The sequence below is a fragment of the Protobothrops mucrosquamatus genome, unplaced genomic scaffold, assembly GCF_001527695.2.
Source record: "Protobothrops mucrosquamatus isolate PMUCROS unplaced genomic scaffold, P.Mucros_1.0 scaffold1116, whole genome shotgun sequence".
Classification (NCBI taxonomy): Eukaryota; Metazoa; Chordata; class Lepidosauria; order Squamata; family Viperidae; genus Protobothrops; species Protobothrops mucrosquamatus.
The window spans coordinates 27,955-48,514 of NW_015387335.1; the positions used below are offsets into that span (position 1 = coordinate 27,955).

At 43.6% G+C, this 20,560-nt stretch overlaps 3 protein-coding genes and 3 non-coding genes across 6 annotated transcripts in view; 3 read left to right on the forward strand and 3 right to left on the reverse strand.

The window, feature by feature from the left end:
- LOC107291313 (histone H2B-like) overlaps positions 1-198 on the forward strand; it is a 6,350-nt gene extending 6,152 nt beyond the window's left edge. The window contains exon 3 of the mRNA XM_015820305.1: positions 1-198. This exon is cut by the window's left edge and continues 1 nt beyond it. Coding sequence (XP_015675791.1) covers positions 1-198 — 198 coding nt within the window.
- A 5,005-nt stretch (positions 199-5,203) lies between these two features.
- TRNAI-AAU lies at positions 5,204-5,277 on the reverse strand. Its single transcript has one exon. It is a non-coding gene; the product is annotated as a tRNA-Ile (tRNA).
- Positions 5,278-6,053: 776 nt separating this feature from the next.
- On the forward strand, positions 6,054-6,126 carry TRNAK-UUU. Its single transcript has one exon. It is a non-coding gene; the product is annotated as a tRNA-Lys (tRNA).
- A 521-nt stretch (positions 6,127-6,647) lies between these two features.
- Positions 6,648-6,719, reverse strand: TRNAM-CAU. The gene has a single exon. It is a non-coding gene; the product is annotated as a tRNA-Met (tRNA).
- Positions 6,720-11,351: 4,632 nt separating this feature from the next.
- Positions 11,352-12,392, reverse strand: ADAT3 (adenosine deaminase tRNA specific 3). The gene has a single exon (XM_015820306.1). It carries the CDS (start codon positions 12,390-12,392, stop codon positions 11,352-11,354), a length of 1,041 nt encoding a protein of 346 aa, XP_015675792.1.
- Positions 12,393-13,716: 1,324 nt separating this feature from the next.
- The window catches only part of LOC107291315 (dnaJ homolog subfamily C member 3-like), a 25,970-nt gene continuing 19,126 nt past the window's right edge, over positions 13,717-20,560 (forward strand). The window contains exons 1-4 of the mRNA XM_015820307.1: positions 13,717-13,869; positions 16,487-16,597; positions 18,106-18,230; positions 18,431-18,505. Coding sequence (XP_015675793.1) covers positions 13,722-13,869; positions 16,487-16,597; positions 18,106-18,230; positions 18,431-18,505 — 459 coding nt within the window. The 5' untranslated portion in view covers positions 13,717-13,721. The remainder of the gene's footprint in view (positions 13,870-16,486; positions 16,598-18,105; positions 18,231-18,430; positions 18,506-20,560) is intronic.

Here is a 20,560-nt window from a genome sequence, read left to right on the forward strand (position 1 = left end):
ATCATGAACTCCTTCGTCAACGACATCTTCGAGCGCATCGCGGCCGAGGCCTCCCGCCTGGCCCACTACAACAAGCGCTCCACCATCACCTCCCGCGAGATCCAGACGGCCGTCCGCCTCCTCCTGCCGGGAGAGCTGGCCAAGCACGCCGTCTCCGAGGGCACCAAGGCCGTCACCAAGTACACCAGCTCCAAGTAAAGCTTCTTTTCAATACAAAACGCGCGGGAATCCCGCTGCGAGCATCAAAAGGCTCTTTTAAGAGCCACCCACTTAGGCAAAAGAAGAGCCGCTGTTAACTCTGATAACAAACCACTGGCAACTCTAGTCCTTAAAAGAATAGACCTTGTCCTCTGAATCTTAAAAAGGAGGGTGGTCATCTTCGTTAGGCAACGTTGGAATAGAATGACTTTATTGTCACTTTGAACGTACATGAATAGGCAAAGGATTAAAATGAAATTTTGTTGCATACAGCTCACAAAAGGGTCACCACCTCTAATATACACTACATAAATATGTCAAGTAAATACAGACTTATGCATACACCCATATATATGACACAGAGAAACAACATTGTCCCAAAGGTGCTTTTTCAGGAGGCAACTGGACTTTTGTTAATAATAATAGTAATAGGTTGGAAGGGAGGTCATCGAGTCCAACCCCCTGCTCAGACAGGAAACCCTATACCATTTAGGACAAATGGCTGTCCAGTCTCTTCTTAAAAACTTCCAGCATTGGAGCATTCACAGCTTCTGGAGGCAGGTTGTTCCACTGGTTAATTGTTCTCACTGTCAGGAAATTTCTTCTTAGTTCTAGGTTGCTTCTCTCCTTGATTAGTTTCCATCCTCTGCTTCTTGTCCTGCCTTCAGGCGCCTTGGAGAATAGCTTGATTCCCTCTTCTTTGTGGCAGCCCTTGAGATATTGGAACACTGCTATCATGTCTCCCCTCGTCCTTCTCTTCGTTAAACTAGACATACCCAATTCCAGCAGCCGTTCCTTATATGCTTTAGCCTCCAGTCCCCTAATCATCTTTGTTGCTCTTCTCTGTACTCTTTCTAGAGTCTCAACATCGTTTTTACATCGTGGTGACCAAAACTGGATGCAGTATTCCAAGTGCAGACGTTTTGTTTCTCATCCAAGTGGCTTCAGTTCTTTTGATAAGTTTTTGGGATCAGAAGGGAAACATCAAGGAGAAACAAAGTCCAGTTGCCTCCTGAAAAAAAAAAGCACCTTCGGCACAACCATGACCTGGATGATTGAGAATCTCCATAGACATTAGGCAACATTGTCTATGGAGTTTCTCAGTCATCCTGGTTGTAGTTATCCCAAAGGTGCATTTTCTAAAGATAGCTGGACTTTGTTTCTCCTTGATATTTCACAGCTTATCCAAGAACTGAAGTTACTTGGATAAGACAAACGTCGTCTTCAAAGAAAAAGTCGAGTTGTCTTTTGAAAAAGCACCTTTGGGACATTAGATCATATTAACCATGATGTGTTTTGAAGTGAGGGGGACCCGGTGGTCTCAAGTCTGGTGGTTTTCTTGCAGACGTTTCATGACCCAAACTAAGTAATATCCATGCTAGTATTGATGTTAGTAGTTTGGGTAAGGAAACATCTGCAAGAAAACCACCAGGCTCAAGAGTACTGGGGACCTCTCATTTCAACCCTGAGTTACAAATATTAGAATCAGAAAAGAGCTGGAAGGGACCTTGGAGGTCTTCTAGTCCAGCCCCCTGCTCAAGCAGGAGATCCTATACCATTTCAGACAAATGACTGCTATTCTTAAAAACCTTCAGCGATGAAGCACCCACAACTTCTGAAGGCAAGTTGATCACTGGTTAATTGTCCTCACTGTTAGGAAGTTTCTCCTTAATTCCAGATTGCTTCTCTCCTTGATTAGTTTCCATCCTCTGCTTCTTGTCCTGCCTTCAAATGCTTTGGAAAATAAGTTGACCCCCTCTTCTTTGTGGCAGCCCCTCAAATACTGGAATACTGCTATCATGTCCCTCCCCCCCTCCCCTGATCCTTCTTTTCTCTAGTCTGGCCATACCCAGTTCCTGCAACCGTTCTTCATATGTTTTAGTCTCCAGGCTTAGTTACTCATCTTAGTTACTCATCTTTAGTTACTCATCTTTAGTCTCCAGGCTTAGTTACTCATCTTAGTTACTCTTCTTTGCACTTTTTCCAAAGTCTCAACATCTTTTTTTGTAAAGTGGTGACCAAAACTGGATGCAACATTCCAGGTGTGGTCTGATTATTCTCCTTTATTGTGTTTTGAAGTTGACTTCAACCCAGCTTGAAAACTTTCTGAGCCAGCTGAATATATAAGCTACAGTAAGGAGATAACTTAACTTTCTAGCTGGTTTAAAGAAATGTCGCTATTGGATTAATTCCCTGCCCCCCCTCCCCGCCTGCCCCCTGCATTTTCTGCCCCACCCCATGTTTCAGTACATACTGTTGCACTTTCATTGTTTATTTTTGTTTCACTGCTTTACTATTCACATTTTTATCATTTTTTCCCAGTTTACTGTTGTAAGCTGCTTTAAGTAGCCCCCACAGCAAGATGAGCAGCAAATAAATTTAACAAAAGTTATGAGAGGAGCTGTAGTTTTCACACGTGTGGACGATGCCCCATGGAAAAATGACTTACGCGTAAATTGAATTAAACCAGCTTCTTTGATGCAGCCCACAGTTTTACAGATGTTCTTCCATCAGCTGCCCAGGGAATTCTGGGAGTTGAAGTCCACAGGGCTTTAAAATGCCAAGGTTGAGAAGCACCCGTTTAGATGTGGATCTCAGAAAGTGGCAACTCCTATGGAATAATATAGCGATTATCTTCAAATAGAATAGAATAACAGAGTTGGAAGGGACCTTATAGGTCAGTGGTTCTCAACCTGTGGGTCGGGACCCCATTTGGGGTCGATCGACCATTTCACGGGGGTCGCCAAGCAAGGCTGTCCGCCATTTTTTTTGTCCATTTTTTTTGTCCGCCATTTTTTTTCCCTTTTCCGGCAGGTGCCTTACCTCCCTTGGGCTGGGCCAGCTGGTGGTCGGCCTGCTCCGTCTCTGCCGCTTGCCAGCTACGCCTCGGCCGGCGCAGGGGGCGGAACCACGCATGTGCAGCGCTCCCAGGCAGGGATAGTCCTCGACTTACGACCGGTTTAGTCCTCGACTTACGACCGGTTTAGTCCTCGACTTACGACCAGTTGGGGTTGCGGCATTAAAAAGGTTGAGAACCACTGTTATAGGTCATCTAGTCCAACCCCCCACCCAAGCAGGAGATCCTACACCATTTCTGACAGATGGCAGTCCAGTCTCTTCTTGAAAGCTTCCAGTGATGAAGCTCCCACAATTTCTGAAAGCAATCTGTTCCTCTGGTTGATTGTTCTGACTGCCAGAAAAATTCTCCTTATTTCTAGGTTGAATCTCTCCTTGATCAGTTTCCATCCGTTATGCCTTGTCTGGCCTTCGGGTGCTTTGGAAAATAGGTTGATCCCCTCCTCTCTGTGACAGCGCCTCAAATATTAGAACACTTCTTCTTCTTCTTGTCCAATATCCGTTATTGGACATTGGCGATCATGTTGGCGATCCTGTTTTTATCAGCAGCCGCACAAAAAAGTGCTGTTGAATTTTGTCCAAACCAATCCCTTAGATTTTGAAGCCACGATGTTCTTCTTCTGCCTGGACCTCGTTTGCCTTCAATCTTTCCCTGGAAGATTAAATGGAGTATGCCGTATTTTTCTGGGTGTCGCATCACATGTCCAAAATATTCTAATTTTCGTTTTTTAATTGTTTTGATTATTTCCTTTGGCTTTCCCAGGCGGCTTATCACCTCCTCATTTCCGATCTTGTCAACCCAGCTTATACGTAACAGTCGCCTGTAAATCCACATTTCAGATGCTTCTAGTTTCTTCAGGTGGCCTTCTGTCAGAGACCAACTCTCTCCTCCATAGAGCAGGATAGAAAAAATATAGCATCTGACAAGCCTGATTTTTAGTCTTAGGCTTATGTCGTGACTGCAGAAGACCTTTTTCATTTTGAAGAATGCTGTTCGGGCTTTTTCTATCCTTGTCTTTACTTCAAGCGTGATCCTTTCAATTTTTTCTAGTGGTATTCCTTCTGAATTTATTGGTGGTAAATTAACGGGTTGTTTGCTATCATGTTATTCATTTATAGTGGCAGTGGGTATTATAAATTAATGACCGGATGGGGGGAATCAATGGGATTGCTGGGGTGATTCAACTGATGGTGTGTAATGATGTCCACTAAAGGGGCATTTATCACACCGGGGGTCGAGATTTCTTGCTTAGACTGAAACTCTCAGCAGTGATCAGTTTAAAAAAAGGCTCTGCTTTCGGCTTCCTTTACTCCTTGAGTTTTAGCACAATGCACAGAAAGGTGACACGTATATGTAAAGTAGTTTAGTGCTTTAATAAAGTTTTGTGCAAGAAAGCGGGGGGGGGAATTATTTTTACTTTTCTAGGGAAAGTCCTTTTCTGAGACTCGAACTCAAGACTTTCAGACCAAGAAAACCGTCGCGCTGCCTACTGCGCTAAAACACCAGTTTTAAACTTTTGGAACTTTTAGTTTAAAAAGCCACCTTTTATAACCAATTTTCAATTGGCTTTTTCCCCTTGTTTTTTTTTCTGATCTACAGCATAATTTCCAACACGAGCATGGTTAAGAGACTATAGCTACACGTTTGCATTTTTATTGCCTTTCATCACACTATTTATTGCATTGCGTTGCATTAAATTTTTCCTTTGCATTGTATTGCATTGTGTTGCACTTTTTCATGACATTTTCAACTAACATGGGAAGAATTGCATAAAATTTCGATTTGCGAAAGTTTTTCCGGGGAAAATAGCGAATCACAAGGCGTTGTTTAAAATAGTTTTTCAGCGTCTGAAAATATAATAATAATAATAATAATAATAATAATAATAATAATAATAATAATAATAATAATAATAATAATAATAATAATAATAATAATAATAATAATAACAACAACAACAACAACAAATAACAAACAACAACAACAAATAACAACAGTAACAGTAACAGTAACAGTAACAGTAACAATAACAACAATAACAACAACAACAACAACAACAACAATAATAATAATAATAATAATAATAATAATAATAATAATAATAATAATAATAATAATAATAATAATAATAATAATAAAAACAATCCTTGGCCCGTACGGGGATCGAACCCGCGACCTTGGCGTTATTAGCACCACGCTCTAACCAACTGAGCTAACCGGCCACCTATGAATGAAGCTGGTTTAGCCTCTTAGTGAATCCAATCGAGTCGAATTATAATCCTAATTAAATTTTTATTCTTCTTGCTGCAGCACAATTTAAAACACCAGCCTGCATAGGAAGCCTTTAGTATTTTTTTTCCAATTAAATTGTATTCATTGTCAAATTAATGCTCTTTGGTTTATCTGAACACCAAGGGCAACGCAAAGCTATTTTTTTTAAATGTAAACTACCAATGAAATAAACCCAGTTAAAATCGATCCTTAAAATGAGCAAGAATTTAAAGTAGAAACTAAAAGCTTTGCCTTTTATCTCAATACTGAAACTCAGAGACATCTTTTATTGCTGCAAGAGAAAATCGTTTTCCACATCAACCAATGGAACAGATTGCCTTCAGAAGTTGTGGGTGCTTCATCACTGGAGGTTTTTAAGAAGAGACTGGACAGTCACTTGTCTGAAACGGTATAGGTAGGATCTCCTGCTTGAGCAGGGGGCTGGACTAGAAGACCTCCAAGGTCCCTTCCAGCTGTATTCTGATTCACGATTCTTCCTCTGCCTGGTTGTTTTTGCAGCCTTGACTTCGGTGTTGTTTAATGTATTTTCTCTTTTCCCCGTTGCGCATCTTACGAATCATTTGGATTCCCGGTCAAAATCGACATCAGACAATTGAAAAATCCCTATGGAATATTCCCTTCTGTCCCTTTAAAAAAAACAAAGCAGGAAAATGCATCGGGAGTTTGAGTGACACTACAGGAGTCCAGTAAACCACCTCCGTCAAGAGCCCGGATAGCTCAGTCGGTAGAGCATCAGACTTTTAATCTGAGGGTCCAGGGTTCAAGTCCCTGTTCGGGCGGCAAATTTTTTTTTTCCCCTCCCTTTCCCCAATAAATGTTGTCTTGTGCCTTTATTTTGGTTAGCTTTTCCAGCCTCTACAGCGAAGACTTTGAAATCCCGAACGCATGGTGCATTTTATTAAAAGATACCCACATTTTTTTTCTTTAATCATGCAGCCAAGGCGCAAGGCTGCGCCAGATTTCTCCTTTCTCCATTGGCAACCCAGAAGCCTCGCACTACAGCTCCCATCCTCCTCCACCCCTAGTCCCTCGTCTCAGAGCCCCGAATCGCACCCACGCAAAGCAAGGGGAGAGGCGATCCTTGTGGTTTTTTTCGTTAAATAGCAATAAAACGCGTGTTTGCATCTAATCTAAAGCGTTCATTGCCTGTATTTTCTGCAATCCAGCCAAGATTTATTTTTTTTTCTCCTGGCGGGAAATAGCCAAGTTACAAAGTTTTTTAAAAAGTGTATATTCCAAAGGTCGCCACAGCTTGTAATTCAACGTTTCGAGAAGAGAAAAAGGAAAGAAAACACAATTTTAGCAGAGGATGGTTTCGATCCATCGACCTCTGGGTTATGGGCCCAGCACGCTTCCGCTGCGCCACTCTGCTTTGTACGAAAAAAACGGCTTTTCTTATCTACCTTAACGTCAAGTCTCTGCTTCCCAATATATTTATATTATATTTTGTTTGCTGTGTTAATGTTATAAAAGAGGGGGGGGGTCTCCAAAGTTGACAACTTTTAAGACTTGTGGGCTTCAATTCCCAGAATTCTCCAGCCAGCAGTTTGGAAGTTGAAGTCTACAGGTCTTCAAAATTGCAGAGTTTGGAGATCCCGGTTATAAAGACTTTGAGGAGGACGGCCACACTTGGGAATACTGCATCCGGTTTTGGTCACCATGATGTAAAAAAAGATGTTGAGACACTAGAAAGAGTGCAGAGAAGAGCAGCAAAGATGATTAGGGGACTGGAGGCTAAAACATATAAAGAACGGTTGCTGGAATTGGGTATGTCTAGTTTAATGAAGAGAAGGACTAAGGGTGAAATGATAGCAGTCTTCCAATATCTCAGGGGCTGCCCCAAAGAAGAGGGAGTCAAGCTATTCTGCAAAGCACCTGAAGGCAGGACAAGAAGCAATGGATGGAAACTCATCAAGGAGAGAAGCAACCTAGAACTTAAGAAGAAATTTCCTGACAGTGAGAACAATTAACCAGTGGAACGACTTGCCTCTAGAAGTTGTGAAGGCTCCAATACTGGAAGTTTTTAAGAACCACTTGTCTGAAATGGTATATAAGGTTTCCTGCCTGAGCAGGGGCCTGGACTAGAAGACCTCCACAGTCCCTTCCAACTCTTGTTATTCTACTCTAATCTAATTATTCCAATCCCTGACAAAGACCCTGAACGAAATTAAAGAGGCAGAGGAGATACCCACTATAGGTAGTCCTCAACGTACGACCACAATTGAGCCCAACATTTCTGTTGCTAAGTGAGACAGTTGCTACCTGAATTTTGCCCCACTTTACGACCTTTCTTGCCACAGTTGTTAAGTGAATCTGCTTCCCCACTGACTTTGCAAAAGGGGATAACCTGACCACGGCGGACACTGCAACCGTCATAAATATGAGCCTGTTGCCAAGTGTCCAGATTTTGATCACGTGACTATGGAGATGCTGTAATGGACGTAAGTGTGAAAAATGGTCATTAGTCCCTTTTTAACTTCGAACAGTCACTAAATAAACGGTTGTAAGTCAAGAACTACTCAAGGAGGGGCATATAAAACACATTGTCTCTTGAACACAGCAACTTTTAAGATACTTGGACTTCGGCTCCCACATATTAAAATATTTTGGTTATTATTCATATTAAGATAAATATGAAATACTTCAGTTAAATATTTACTTAATGGTGAGAAGGTCATTCTGCCCTGGTGTCAGCCAATTAGATTTATCTGTTTCCCTCCCTTTTCTTGGACTTCCCTATCATTTCATGGGCTGCCCTAATTGTTTCTTCTTTTATTTTTTAAATAATTGGTTGCAATATTTGCTTTTTTGCTTTATAATTTTATTTATTTTCTTACAAAGGGTTCGTATATAGCCTTTTAAAATCCAGCAGCTCAGATCATTTTAAGAATACAGAAGAAATATGTGAATATGGATTCAACGCTGGTGTTCACTAATTGCTTGTTGGCATGAAATGTCTCTCCAAATACTTTCAGAATTAATCAGTCAAAGGTCACTACAGTATCAGCGGGTACCCCAAAAGGACGGCTAGATGACACAATGTTTGCTTTCCATCCATCCTCCAACATGTAAGACTCAAGATACATTTTTTCAGAATACAGATACTTCTTGACTTATGAATGCAACTGAGCCTGGAATTAATCAAGTGACAATGCCTGATTTCACAACCTTTTCTGTGACGGTTATTAAACAAATGCAGTGGTTGTAAAGCGAATCCATTGTCGGCAATGGATGACTTTTTGCCAGAAACCAGAAGTGATAAACAGTTTCCAGCAAAACACATTGTACATCACTGTCACGTGACCACAGATCACTGCCAACAGCCATAAAATTGGGCCAATTGCCGAGCACCAAAACTGTAATCACATGACATCAGCGGGGGTGGGGCACGACTATCAGAACGTCAAATCTGGATTGTAAGTGCAAGCAGCCCTTCACTTAGGACCACCAGAGCCCAACATTTTCATTGCTAATCAAGACAGTTTACTGAGTTTTGCCCCATTTTACGACCTTTCTTTCCTGCCATAGATATTAAGTGATTCACTGCAGTTGTTAATTCGGTAACATGGTTGTGAAGTGAATCTGGCTTTCCCATTAACTCTGCTTGTAAGAAGGTCACGTGACCTCATGACACTGCAGCCGTCATAAAGATGAGCCACTTGCTAAGCGTCCAAATTTTGATCATGTGCTGCAATGGTCATACGTTGTGAAAACTGGTCATAAATCACTTTTTTTAGTGCTGTTATAATTTTGAACAGTCACTAAATGAATGGTTGTAAGTCGAGGATTACCTATAGCAGTAGTGGCGAACCTTTTAGAGACCGAGTGCCCAAACTGCAACCCAAAACCCACTTATGTATTGTCGGGTGCCGGGTGGGCATGGCCCATTGGGTGGGTGTGGCCGAGGGCAGGTGTGGCCCATTAGATGGGCGGGGCTACGGTGGTAATGGCAGACTGGGTGGGACTAAAAAGTTCAATCAATTCCAACTTTGCGAGATCTTTTTTTCCCCCCAGAAATTGAAATTGATTGATTGACTAATTGAACCTTTTTTTTTTTTGCACACAGCGGCGGAGGCTTAAAGTGAAAAGGTTTTATAAAACCCAGCTGAAGGCCTAGGACTGGGGCGAGGGCGCACGTGCCCACAGAGAGGGCTCTGCGTGCCATCTGTGGCATGCGTGCCATAGGTTCGCCACCACAGACCTATACAGTAGTCTGATATATATCCAGTCACAGCAGCTTGGCTAATACGAGTGGATAGATCCACATTTTATGAATTTTTTGAACAAGCAGGATGCTGTTCAGGCACATACAGGCCATCCCCCCCCCCCTTCATAAAGTGTGAGTGTCATCAGGACAGATGTTAAACATTATTTCGTTCTATTTTTATGCAATAAAAGTAGAAAGCAAAATAATTAGCTCTACAACTCCTGCTATACTGCCTCATTGGGGAGATTGTCCTGGGAAAAGTGGAAAACACCAGCTCTGTTGCTTATACAATCCCAACAGAGTCATCCCATGTCATTGTCATTGTTGAATTAAAAGCAAGCAGGCACCTGCATAGGGCAGCAATAACATACAGGTAGGTCTTGAGTGGTGTGGTTAATGAATCTCACAAATGCTTGAATTTGTCCCATTCAAAGTGATATTTTTAGGGAAAATAGGGTAATTGGTTCCAGCTCACCAGAAATAGGGCAATGAAAAAAATGTAACGTCATTTTTTTATATGTGTACTAATGAAAAATTAACAGTCAAGAATAAAAAAACTTTTACTTACAATTTAAATTTAGTGTTACCAAAGTCACAATTTGTTGCACATCGAAAGCAAAATAAAAACAATATCCATTCTACCATACATTCAGGGCATTCCGACATCTCGTCCTATTTTAGCATTGCTATGACCATGTTTATTTATTTATTTGCATCCCACCTTTATAATTTTTACAAATAACTCAAGCCGGCGAACAAATCCTTCCTCCTCCTGTTTTCCCCAGAGCAACAACCCTATGAGGTAGGTTGGGCTGAGAGAGAGGGACTGGCCCAAAGTTACCCTACTGGCTTTCACAGACAAGACGGGACTAGAACTCACAGCCTCCCAGTTTCTAACTTGGTGCCTTATAACTATAACTGGCTTTTGCTTATGTCCACCCTACATTATGGTGACCTATATTTTGGCTCGCTCACCTGTTGATCTCAAGGTCCGATGTTTTACAGGTAGTCCTCAATCACAATTGAGTCCAACATTTCGTTTGCTAAGCAAAGTAGTTTATAAGTGAGTTTTGCCCCATTTTATGACCTTGCTTGCCCCAGTTGTTAAGGGAATCCCTGCAGTTGTTAGTAACACGGCTGTTAAGCGAATCTGGCTTTCCCATTGACTTTGCTTGTCTGAAGGTCGCAAAAGGGGATCACATGACCCCAAGACACTGAAACCGTCATAAATATGAACCTGTTGGCAAGCATCCGAATTTTGATCACGGGACCATGGGGGATGCTGAAACGGTCATAAGTCACTTCTTTCAGTGCCGTTGTAACTTTGAACCATCACTAAAGAAATGGTTGTAAGTCAAAGATTCCCTGTAATCGCCACAAACACAAAGCCATCCTTCCGAGATTGTTTTTCAAAAACATACAATACACCAACGCCAGAAGCATCAAAAGTAAGAAGCTTCCCACTAGACCAGGCGTAGGCAGCCCTGACTCTTTTATGACTCGTGGACTTCAACTCCCAGAATTCCTGAGCCAGCATGGCTCAGCATGGAAACCTCTCCCTTTTCCCTCAGCATGGCTGGCTCAGGAATTCTGGGAGTTGAAATCCACGAGTCATAAAAGAGCCAAGGTTGCCTACCCCTGCACTAGACAGAGCTGAAGAAGCTTCTTGGATGAGAAGCAAAACGTCTTCAAAGAGAAACAAGAAAATCCAGTTGCCTTGTGAAAAAGCACCTTTGGGGAGAACCATGACCTGGATGACTTAGAAGCTCCGTAGACATTCCCACTAGAAAGTCTCTCTCACGCTGATTCCTTGTGATCGTAAAGCCGCGACAAACATTTGCACTGATCTTCCAGAATGCCTCGGAAGACTTCATAGCGGTGATTGAGGTCCTTCCGGCTGTGGATGTGGTGTGTTGTGCCCAGGGCCCCCTGAGGGGATGGCGCTCCATAGAAGACCCGCTGGATGCGGGAGTGCACCAGCGCCATGGCACACATCAGGCACGGTTCCCGAGTTAAGTATATGTCGTACCCGGTGCAAATGTACGGAAGGCCATCCTCAAGAGAAGGAGGCGGTTGGGCAGTGTTGTCCGCACAAAGAAAAGTGCAAGCAGGATAATCTTTGAAGCTGTAAGCTCCCCCTCCGTGGCTGTGAGCCACCAAGTCAATGCAGACCATGGCAGCATGGAGAAGTGGGTTGGAGCCCTCTCTACAGTCGTGACCAACAGCCAGAACTCGGCCAGTGGCCGGGTCGACCACAGCAGCTCCTATGGGCTCCATACCCTGCCTCGTTCCTTGCTGGGCTGCTTGGATGGCCAATTCCATGTAACTCTGCATGCGATTCCTTTCCAGGGGGGAGAAAAGACAGCCCTTCAAAGCTTGGCTGATCCGCTTGTTTTCGTGGAAGGAGACAGGCCAGTGCGACACAGCTTCCTCATACTGGGGACGAGTCAAGGGCGCACAGGCCGGCACGTGAACCAAGAAAGGTTTCCCCAAACCACAGAAGTCTACTTGGCCACTGGGAAAGAGTTCAGCGAGAGACCGCAAGCCGGCCTGCTCTCCGTTGAGGCCTGCAAGGCATAAGATCATCTCCAGCGGGTGGGAGCTGCCTGCAGAGAGACAGGCCCGGATACGTTTCAAATGAGGATAGTCACTCAACGGATAGACAGCAGAGATCTCTTTGACCAGGCGACAGGTCTCTTTCTTATCCAGGACAGGGGCGGCATAGACCGGCATGAGCCTGATGCCCTGTGATTCCTGCTCTGAAAGAACAGGCTGCACTTCCCAAGAGGAGGCACCGTTGGGCTCCACTGTCTTCCGTCGCTTGGAATCCGGCTCCATCCTTATTACATTCTCTGGGAACAAAAGAGATGATTCAAGATTAAATGCAGAATGATTGTTAAAGCATTAGTTATATTGTTCACCTTCCTTCCCATCGTTTCCTTCTTTCCCAAAATGTTAAAAGAACATTCTAAACATTATGCCAGTTTTAAAGAAATAAGGCAAGCTTTGACCACAGCTCACAACAGACGTTAGAATTGAACCAAACTTCAGATTTGGTTCCAGGATGTGTGGATGGATATAAATGCAGCCACCATTTTAAATTTTTAAAATTATTAGTTGTTAAATTTATTTGCCATCTGGCTCACCGTGAGACTGAATTTACATTTTTAAATTTTAAGCAACCATGACTCCCCCCCCCCTCAAGATCAGGAGGCAACTCCCAAGAGCTGCCATATGATCCCAGGAAAAAGATGGAGCTCTTTTGAAGAGTTGCAGGAGGGTTAGTCATGCACTGTGAACCCATTTTTTCCCCACTCATTCCAAAAGGTTTCACAACTCGAAAAGCACAGAACCCTCATTCCAGTAGTGACACAACGGTCTTCCAACCCTTGGCTCATTTAACTCCAAGAACAAGGTTTTTAATTTATATTGTTAAAAAAAGGGGGAAACAGGAAATGCCAACCTTAAAAGAGCTTAAAAAAACCGTCTTATTATTAGTATTTTTTTAACACTGCACAAGATTAAGAATGATCTATCTTGGCTCCTGCTCAGTTTTTGATTACATGCCTGGCTTTCAATGGAAGAGTCTTGAGAGGACGGGAGAGGCGCTCTGCACAGGCTCAGGAACTACATTCTTCGTCAAGTGCTTTTCCTCGTTCCTCTGCTTCTGCTGGAAATAATTAGGCACCTTTAAAATATTATTACTGGCTGTTAATTAAAATAATGTATATGGTAATTTTCCTTCTTCCAGTTTGCAAAAGCCCTTGCAAATATGTCCCCACCGACCACATCCAGGAATCCCACTTTTTTAAATTTTTTGCACCACGTGATTGAAAATCTCACCTCATTTCGAATTCTGCAAATTTTTCCCCCGCGAAGAAGCACCGTCTTCCGATTTTCCGCCGCGCCTGCTCTAGCTCTGATTGGCCAGTGAAGTTCTAGGGCTCTCCAAGAGGAGTGCGGTGATTGGCTAAGCAGGCTCCGCTCTTCCATTCCCATCCTCCCCTCTTTCCTTGGACGGCGGTTGGTTGCGACGAGAGCGAATGGTCATCCTAGAACGGCCATATCTTCACATTCGAACGATAGAGAGACGAGCAGCGTGCCGGAAAGAACTGTCAGCGACCTGAAAACGGATGCGGAACTAAGAGCGGGTTCCGGAGCTGGGACATGGAGTCCGGGCAGCAGCCGGTGTGGCGCAGCCTGGGGCTGCTTGGGCGAAGCGCGGAGGGTCCCGGGCTCGGTCCGGGCAACTGTGAGAAGAGGCTGCTGTGGGCCGCTTCGTTGCTGTGCGTCTTGTTGGATCTACAGTTGCCAGGTAACCATAGCAACCGGAGCCCACCTCCATTTCCTTTTTGACCTTAGCAACCGCGCTTCCACTTGCCCCGCCCCTTGTTGCCACAGTCGTTTCCTGTCAATCTTTTTGCTCCAAATCTTGCTTGGCAAGCTCCGCCCAGTCATTCCTCGAGAGGACCTCCCCCTCTGGGCAACGTGATTGGCTGGCTCCGCTTCTTCTTCCCCAATGCTCTTGGTTTCTTCCCTTTAAACCTTAGCAGGTTCCTAGTCCTTAGTGATCTCCTGTCTGTCCCGTGGGACTGACCTCTGTGAACCCATTTGCTCTATATAACGATTATCCTTAAACAGATAGTCCTTAACTTACAACAGTTTATTTAGTGACCATTCAAAGTTAACAATGGCACTAAAAAAAGTGACTTATGACCATTTTTCACACTTATGACCATTGCAGCATCCCCATGGTCAAGTGAGCAGAATTCAGTACGGTTGGCAAATGACTCATATTTATGACAGTTGTAGTGTCCCGAGGTCACGTGATCATCTTTTGTAACCTTGAGACAAGTAAAGTCAATGGGGAAGCCAGATTCACTTAAAAACAGTCTTACTAACTTAACAACTCCAGTGATTCACTTAAAAACTATGGCAAGAAAGGTCATAAAATGGGGCAGAACTCACTTAACGAATGTCTTGCTTAGCAAAAGAAATACGGTCTTAAGTTGAGGACTACCTGTGGTCATATTTAAAAACCCAGAATAGGAGAGAAAGAAATGTTCACTAAACTGGACTGTACAAAGTTGCAATTTAGACCCATCAAAACCTGGTCTATAAGCAGAGAATATCCTTGGTAGGGAGATACCAAGCAGATAAGCACTTTACAATAAAAAACAGTAAAGATTTTATAACTATACAGCTAATTTAGTCAAGTTAAATAGAACGGTTCAAATTAGAAACTTTAGAAACTTGATCTAAAGTTTCAGTGGACTTCTAAACAAAAAGTCTATGGAGATTCTCAGTCATCCAAGTCATAGTTGGATGCTTTTTCAAGAGGCAACTGGACTTTCTTGTTTTTCTTTGAAGATAATAATAGTAGTAGTAGTAGTAGTAGTAGTTAGTAGTAGTAAAGTTGGAAGGGACCTTGGAGGTCATCTAGTCCAGCCCCCTGCTCAGGCAGGAAACCCTACACCATTTCGGACAAATGGCTGTCCAGTCTCTTCTTAAAAACTTCCAGTGTTGGAGCATTCACCGCTTCTGGAGGCAGGTTGTTCCATTGGTTAATTGTTCTAATTATCAAGAAGTTTCTCCTTAGTTCCAGGTTGCTTCTCTCCTTGATTAGTTTCCATCCGTTGCTTCTTGTCCTGCCTTCTGGCGCTTTGGAGAATAGCTTGACTCCCTCTTCTTTGGGGCAGCCCCTGAGATATTGGAACACTGCCATCATGTCCCCCCCTCGTCCTTCTCTTCGTTAAACTAGACATACCCAATTCCAGCAACCGTTCCTTATATGTTTTAGCCTCCAGTCCCCTAATCATCTTTGTTGCTCTTCTCTGTACTCTTTCTAGAGTCTCAGCATCTTTTTTACATCGTGGTGACCAAAACTGGATGCAGTATTCCAAGTTTGGCCTTATCAAGGCATTATAAAGTGGTATTAACGCTCCACGTGATCTTGATTCTATCCCTCTGTTAATGCAGCCCAGCACTTTGTTGGCTTTTTTGGCAGCCGCAGCACAGTGCTGGCTCATATTTAAGTGATTGTCCACTAGGACAATCCAAGAAGCTTCTTCAGCTCTGACTGAATGGTGGGGAATGGAAAGAGCTGGTCATTTGCATTCTTCTTCTAAACAGAAAGGCAGAAAGGGTCTAAGAGCAAATGCAGGAGAACCTCTATGGAACAAATAGCATGAAAAAGTGTGTTCACATTACAATAGATAGTTTTCAGGATTTGAGCACATTTGAGTATTATTTCCTAACTGCAGTCTTTCAAATCTTGCTCAGCACTGACTAGTCAAAGGAAAGGAGCTCTTGTGGTTCTCATGAAAGAGCAGCAATCTACAAACCCCCAAAGAAAGTGCTTTTTCACCCTTTTACTAGCATCCCTCCGAAATCCATATGGCCCCGACCTCACCAAGGTTCATTAAGCCAGTCTCTTTCCACAGATTACCGAGACAGGACAGTGTACAAACTCAACACAATAATGCTATATATATATATGTTAAGCCTACTTTTGTCCCTAATATGGCTGGTTTTATTCTTGTATTTTCATAATTGGTTTCTACTAAGGATGAGGCACCCAGAGTGACTTTCAAGAGAAAGGGATTCCTCAGAGAGGGAGGGAGGGAGGGAGGGAGGGAGGGAGGAAGGAAGGAAGGAAGGAAGGAAGGAAGGAAGGAAGGAAGGAAGGAAATTAGCGAGGTGACATCTTTGGTGTTCGCAAAAGAATTTTTTGTATCACCAGCTTTCTAAGAATATATCAAGGAACTAGGTAAGTGTTTCTCAGCCATTTTGAGGTGTGTGGACTTCAACTCCCAGAATTCCCCAGGCAGCATGCTGTTGGCAAAGATGTTGAAGTCCAGACATCTTAAAATTGCCATCATTGAGAAATGCTTCCTAGCTCTTGATTTTCTGAATGACTTCATCTCTTCCAGGTTTGTTGGCTGCCGGACAAGCTGAGATTGACAACCATCTAGAAATGGGTCGGAAGCTACTGGCTGCTGGGCAGCTGGCCGAAGCCCTCTCACACTATCATTCGGCAGTGGGTGAGTACCAGCTTTGGAATACCAGTTTAAGACGCCAGCTGCCTATTGAAAAAGAGCAGCATTGGCTGATTCAGTTGTATTAACACTGGGGCACTGTCCAATTTCTCTGGGGTAGAGGCTGTGAAAAGGAACTGACAGATCTCTTAGTAGGAGTTATTTAAAGACACAGGAATCAGCCCAGGCAGTTTGAAAAAAGGAGAATTAGATGAACTGAACTGGAACATGTCTATCTTGTTTTTCAGCAAAGAAGGATGATCTCTTATTGACCATTAATAACTACGAAACAGGCAGATCTGCTACGTAATAGGATCAGTATGTTTTCACAGTGTTGCAGTCAGGCTTAATAGGAAAAAAGCAAAAAGCTAAAAAGTTGACCCTGCTGCCAGGACCTGGATCTATTTATTTTTTAAAAAAATATTATTTTAACTTCAAGCACTTTTAAAATCTTCTGATGTGAAATACAAACTGTCCGAAAGGGGAAAATGTTTTTTTTTAAATCAAGCCGTGTCTCTGGCAGAAAAAAAACCCCTACATAGTGCTTCCTTCAAAGCAAATTGTTTTCCCCTTCCACAAATTTGGTGAACTATTATTAGATAAATAGCAAGATTCCTTTCCTTCAGTAGCTGCTCTCAATCTTTTTATTCAGATGTTTAATCCGCCCTTCCTTTATCACAGGGTGCAATTTCCTTCTCCACCCCCTTTCTTAAACTTCACAATAATGCAGTAGAGAAAGCCAAATAGCAACACAATGACCACAGGATCTTCTGATGAGGTTCGGTTCAAGACTGCTTGAGCCACCCCTGGTGGTTCCTGCTGCAGTAAGATGTAGCCATTTCTGCATTGTGTCTTTTGCAAGATGAATCAAGGGGAGGATTTTGCATTCTCAGGTAGGCGCACTCAGTGAGGGACTGCATTATGTGTTTCTGTGCTAGGGGTTTTTTTGTGTGTGTTGCACGTCACAAATGAAGACAGAGCTACAGGTTGGTTAGTTTAGAATGCTAGCAAGGTTACCTGTTAGCCTGTCTTCCTATTAGATATATAATGGCTGAGAGTGACTGCCCACCCTTAAACCTCTAAACAGAAATGATCCTTGGCTCCATTTATTGAGAAAAATATAGTTTTATTAGAAGTCAAGTGCCTTGTAGTCGTGCATAGCCAGAACTGAGAATCACACAGCAAAATCCCTAAGTTCAACTTTTCCCTCCTTTAACTGCTTCCTGTCGCTGACCCCAACCCCCATGACCAATCAAGTTTCAACTAAGATGTTTTTCAGAATGGTCACTTCAAACTTCGGTTGGTATGCAGTTGCTTCTTCTCCCAGCCAGGTGACTTTGAAGCAGCATCTCCTGGAGATATAGCAGCTACTTTCGCTTTCCCCCAAGCATTCCTCCTCCCACCCGCCTTCCCCAGAGTCCATGGCAGACTGTCACTGCATGGTAACGAAGCACCAGCAAGCCCAGGGTAGCAGTTGACATTGACACTGTGGCTGATTTCTTTTCCTCCCCCAGAAATTGATCCGAAAAATTACCTTACCTATTACAAACGAGCCACCATTTACCTGGCTATGGGCAAGTTTAAATCAGCGTTGCCGGATCTCTCGAAAGCAATTGAACTCAAGCCAGACTTCCTGGCGGTAAGTTGTTCTCACCGTCACCCTTTTTTCCTCTTGTCCAAGCTGACATTAAGCTGCAACGGTTTCTTAAGGGAAAATGTGTTTATTCTGGTTCCAAGGTGTTGACCTGGTATTTAAAACAAAAACAAAAAACAGGCCGTGTTCTAATTTGGGGAAGTTAGTTGGCTGTGTGAAGGATCTGATTTTCTCCACTTCCACAGGCCCGGCTTCAGCGAGGCAACATCCTTCTCAAACAAGGGCACACCCAGGAAGCAAAACAAGATTTTGAAGCCGTGGTAAGGAAAATACCTGTTTCTAGAAACTGCTAAGGAGTTCATATTCCCTATGTGGCTGAGTAGAGTTTGAAGGTATCCAGGAGTCGTTCTTTTGGCCTGTGCATCAGAAACGCCATTCCTTGGTAGCAACAACTTCAGCCTTCTTATATACAAGTAGTCCTCAACAACACTTCGCTTAGTCACTCTTCAAAGTTACAACAGCACTGACCTATGATCATTTTTAACACTTATGACCATTGCAGCATCCCCAAGGCCACGTGGTCAAAATACAGGTGCTTGGGCAACTGACTCACATTTGTGACGGTTACAGTGTCCCAGGGTCATGTGATCTCCTTTTGCGATCTGACAAGCAAAGTCAAAGCCAGATTTCCTTAATGACTGTGTTACTAATTTAACAACTGCAGGGGTTCACTTAACCAGCGTGGCAAGAAAAGTCGTAAAAATGGGGCAGAATTCACTTCACAAATTTCTCACGTTAGCAACATAAACTTTGGGCTCAGTTGAGATCGTAAGTTGGGGGCTGCTTGTTGAGGTAGTCCTCGGACCTACGACTACAATTGAGCTCAAAATTTCCATTGCTAAGCGAGACAGTGAGTTTTGCCCCGATCTGATGGCCTTTCTTGCGACAGTCGTGAAGTGAAACACTGCAGTTGTTGTTCGTAATGTGGTTGTGAAGTGAACCTGGGCTTCCCCATTGATTTCACTTGTCAGGAGGTCGCAAAAGGGGATCACATGACCCCAAGACCCTGCATTCATCATAAATACATGCCAGTTTCCCAGCACCTGAATTTTGATCACGTGACTATGGGAATGCTGCAACTGTCGTAAGTGTGAAAAACGATCATGTCACCTTTTTCAGTGCCATTGTAACTTCACACAGTCCACTAAGTTGTAAGTCGAGAACCACCTGAATGCATTTGTCCAGGAGATGGTGCTACAGAGCAGGGCTTTTCAACCTTTTCACGCATTGTACCACTTTTAGGATATGGCAACATCCGAGTTTAAATCAAGTCACCTAGCAAGGTGTCAAAAATTTGATGACCCAAAAAAAAAAAAGGAAAAAAGTGATAAAGTACAGGTAGTCCTTGACTTACAACAGTTCGCTTAGTGACTGTTCGAAGTTACAATGGCACTGAAAAAAGTGCCCCCCAAGCCACAGCCGAGCAAGACACCTGCCTGCCTGCCCGGCGGCACTCTTCCTCCTGTCAGAGGTTTTCATTGTTGTGAGCATTTCTGTTGAGGATTGGCAGCGGGGGTCGGGTGGGGAGTGTTTGGTTTTTATTCCCCCCGTCTGCTGGGTGGTTGCAGCAGGTTTTCATCACTTCATATGACCTTGGGACACTGTGACCGTCATAAATATGAATCAGTTGCCAAGCATCTGAATGTAAATCACAAGACCCTGGAGATGCTGCAACATTCCAGCTGATCGGCGCTTCTTCTGGCTCAGCAGAAGCGCCAGGATCAGTGCTGCTTTCCAGCTGATTGGTGCTTCTTCAGGGCTCAGCAGAAGCACCAGGATCAGCGCCGAGCTCCAGCTGGAGCCTGGTGCTGATCCTGGTGCTTCCACTGAGCCCTGACAGTCCCGAAGAAGCGCCGGTCAGCTGGAAAGCGGCACTGATCCTGGTGCTTCCGCTGAGCCCTGACAGCCCTGCAGCTCCAGCCGTCTCTCGCTCAGGCTTGTGCGGTGCTGCCACCAGTTCAGCTCATTCCCCTCCCCCGCTACCACTTTTCTAGGATGGTCACGTACCACCTGCCAGGTGCCAATGTACCACAGGTGGTACCCGTACCACTGGTTGAAAAGCCCTGCTATAGAAATAGTCCTCCACTCACAATGATTTGTTTAGTGGCAGTTCAAAGGTATAACTGTTGTAGGATCCTCACCGTCACTGATCAAAATCTGAACACTCGTATTGTACTTTCTACATATGAATGTGTATATTTACGGCATGCATTTACAACAGTTGCAACCTCCCAGGGTCGTGTGATCGCCGTTTGCAGCCTTCCCAACCGGCTTCTGACAAAAATCAGTGGAAAAAGCCAGATTCACTCAAGGAC

What these genes read in the sequence shown, in the direction of transcription:
- ADAT3 (XM_015820306.1), bottom strand. Translation starts at nt 12,392, where the DNA reads ATGGAGCCGGATTCCAAGCGACGGAAGACAGTGGAGCCCAACGGTGCC.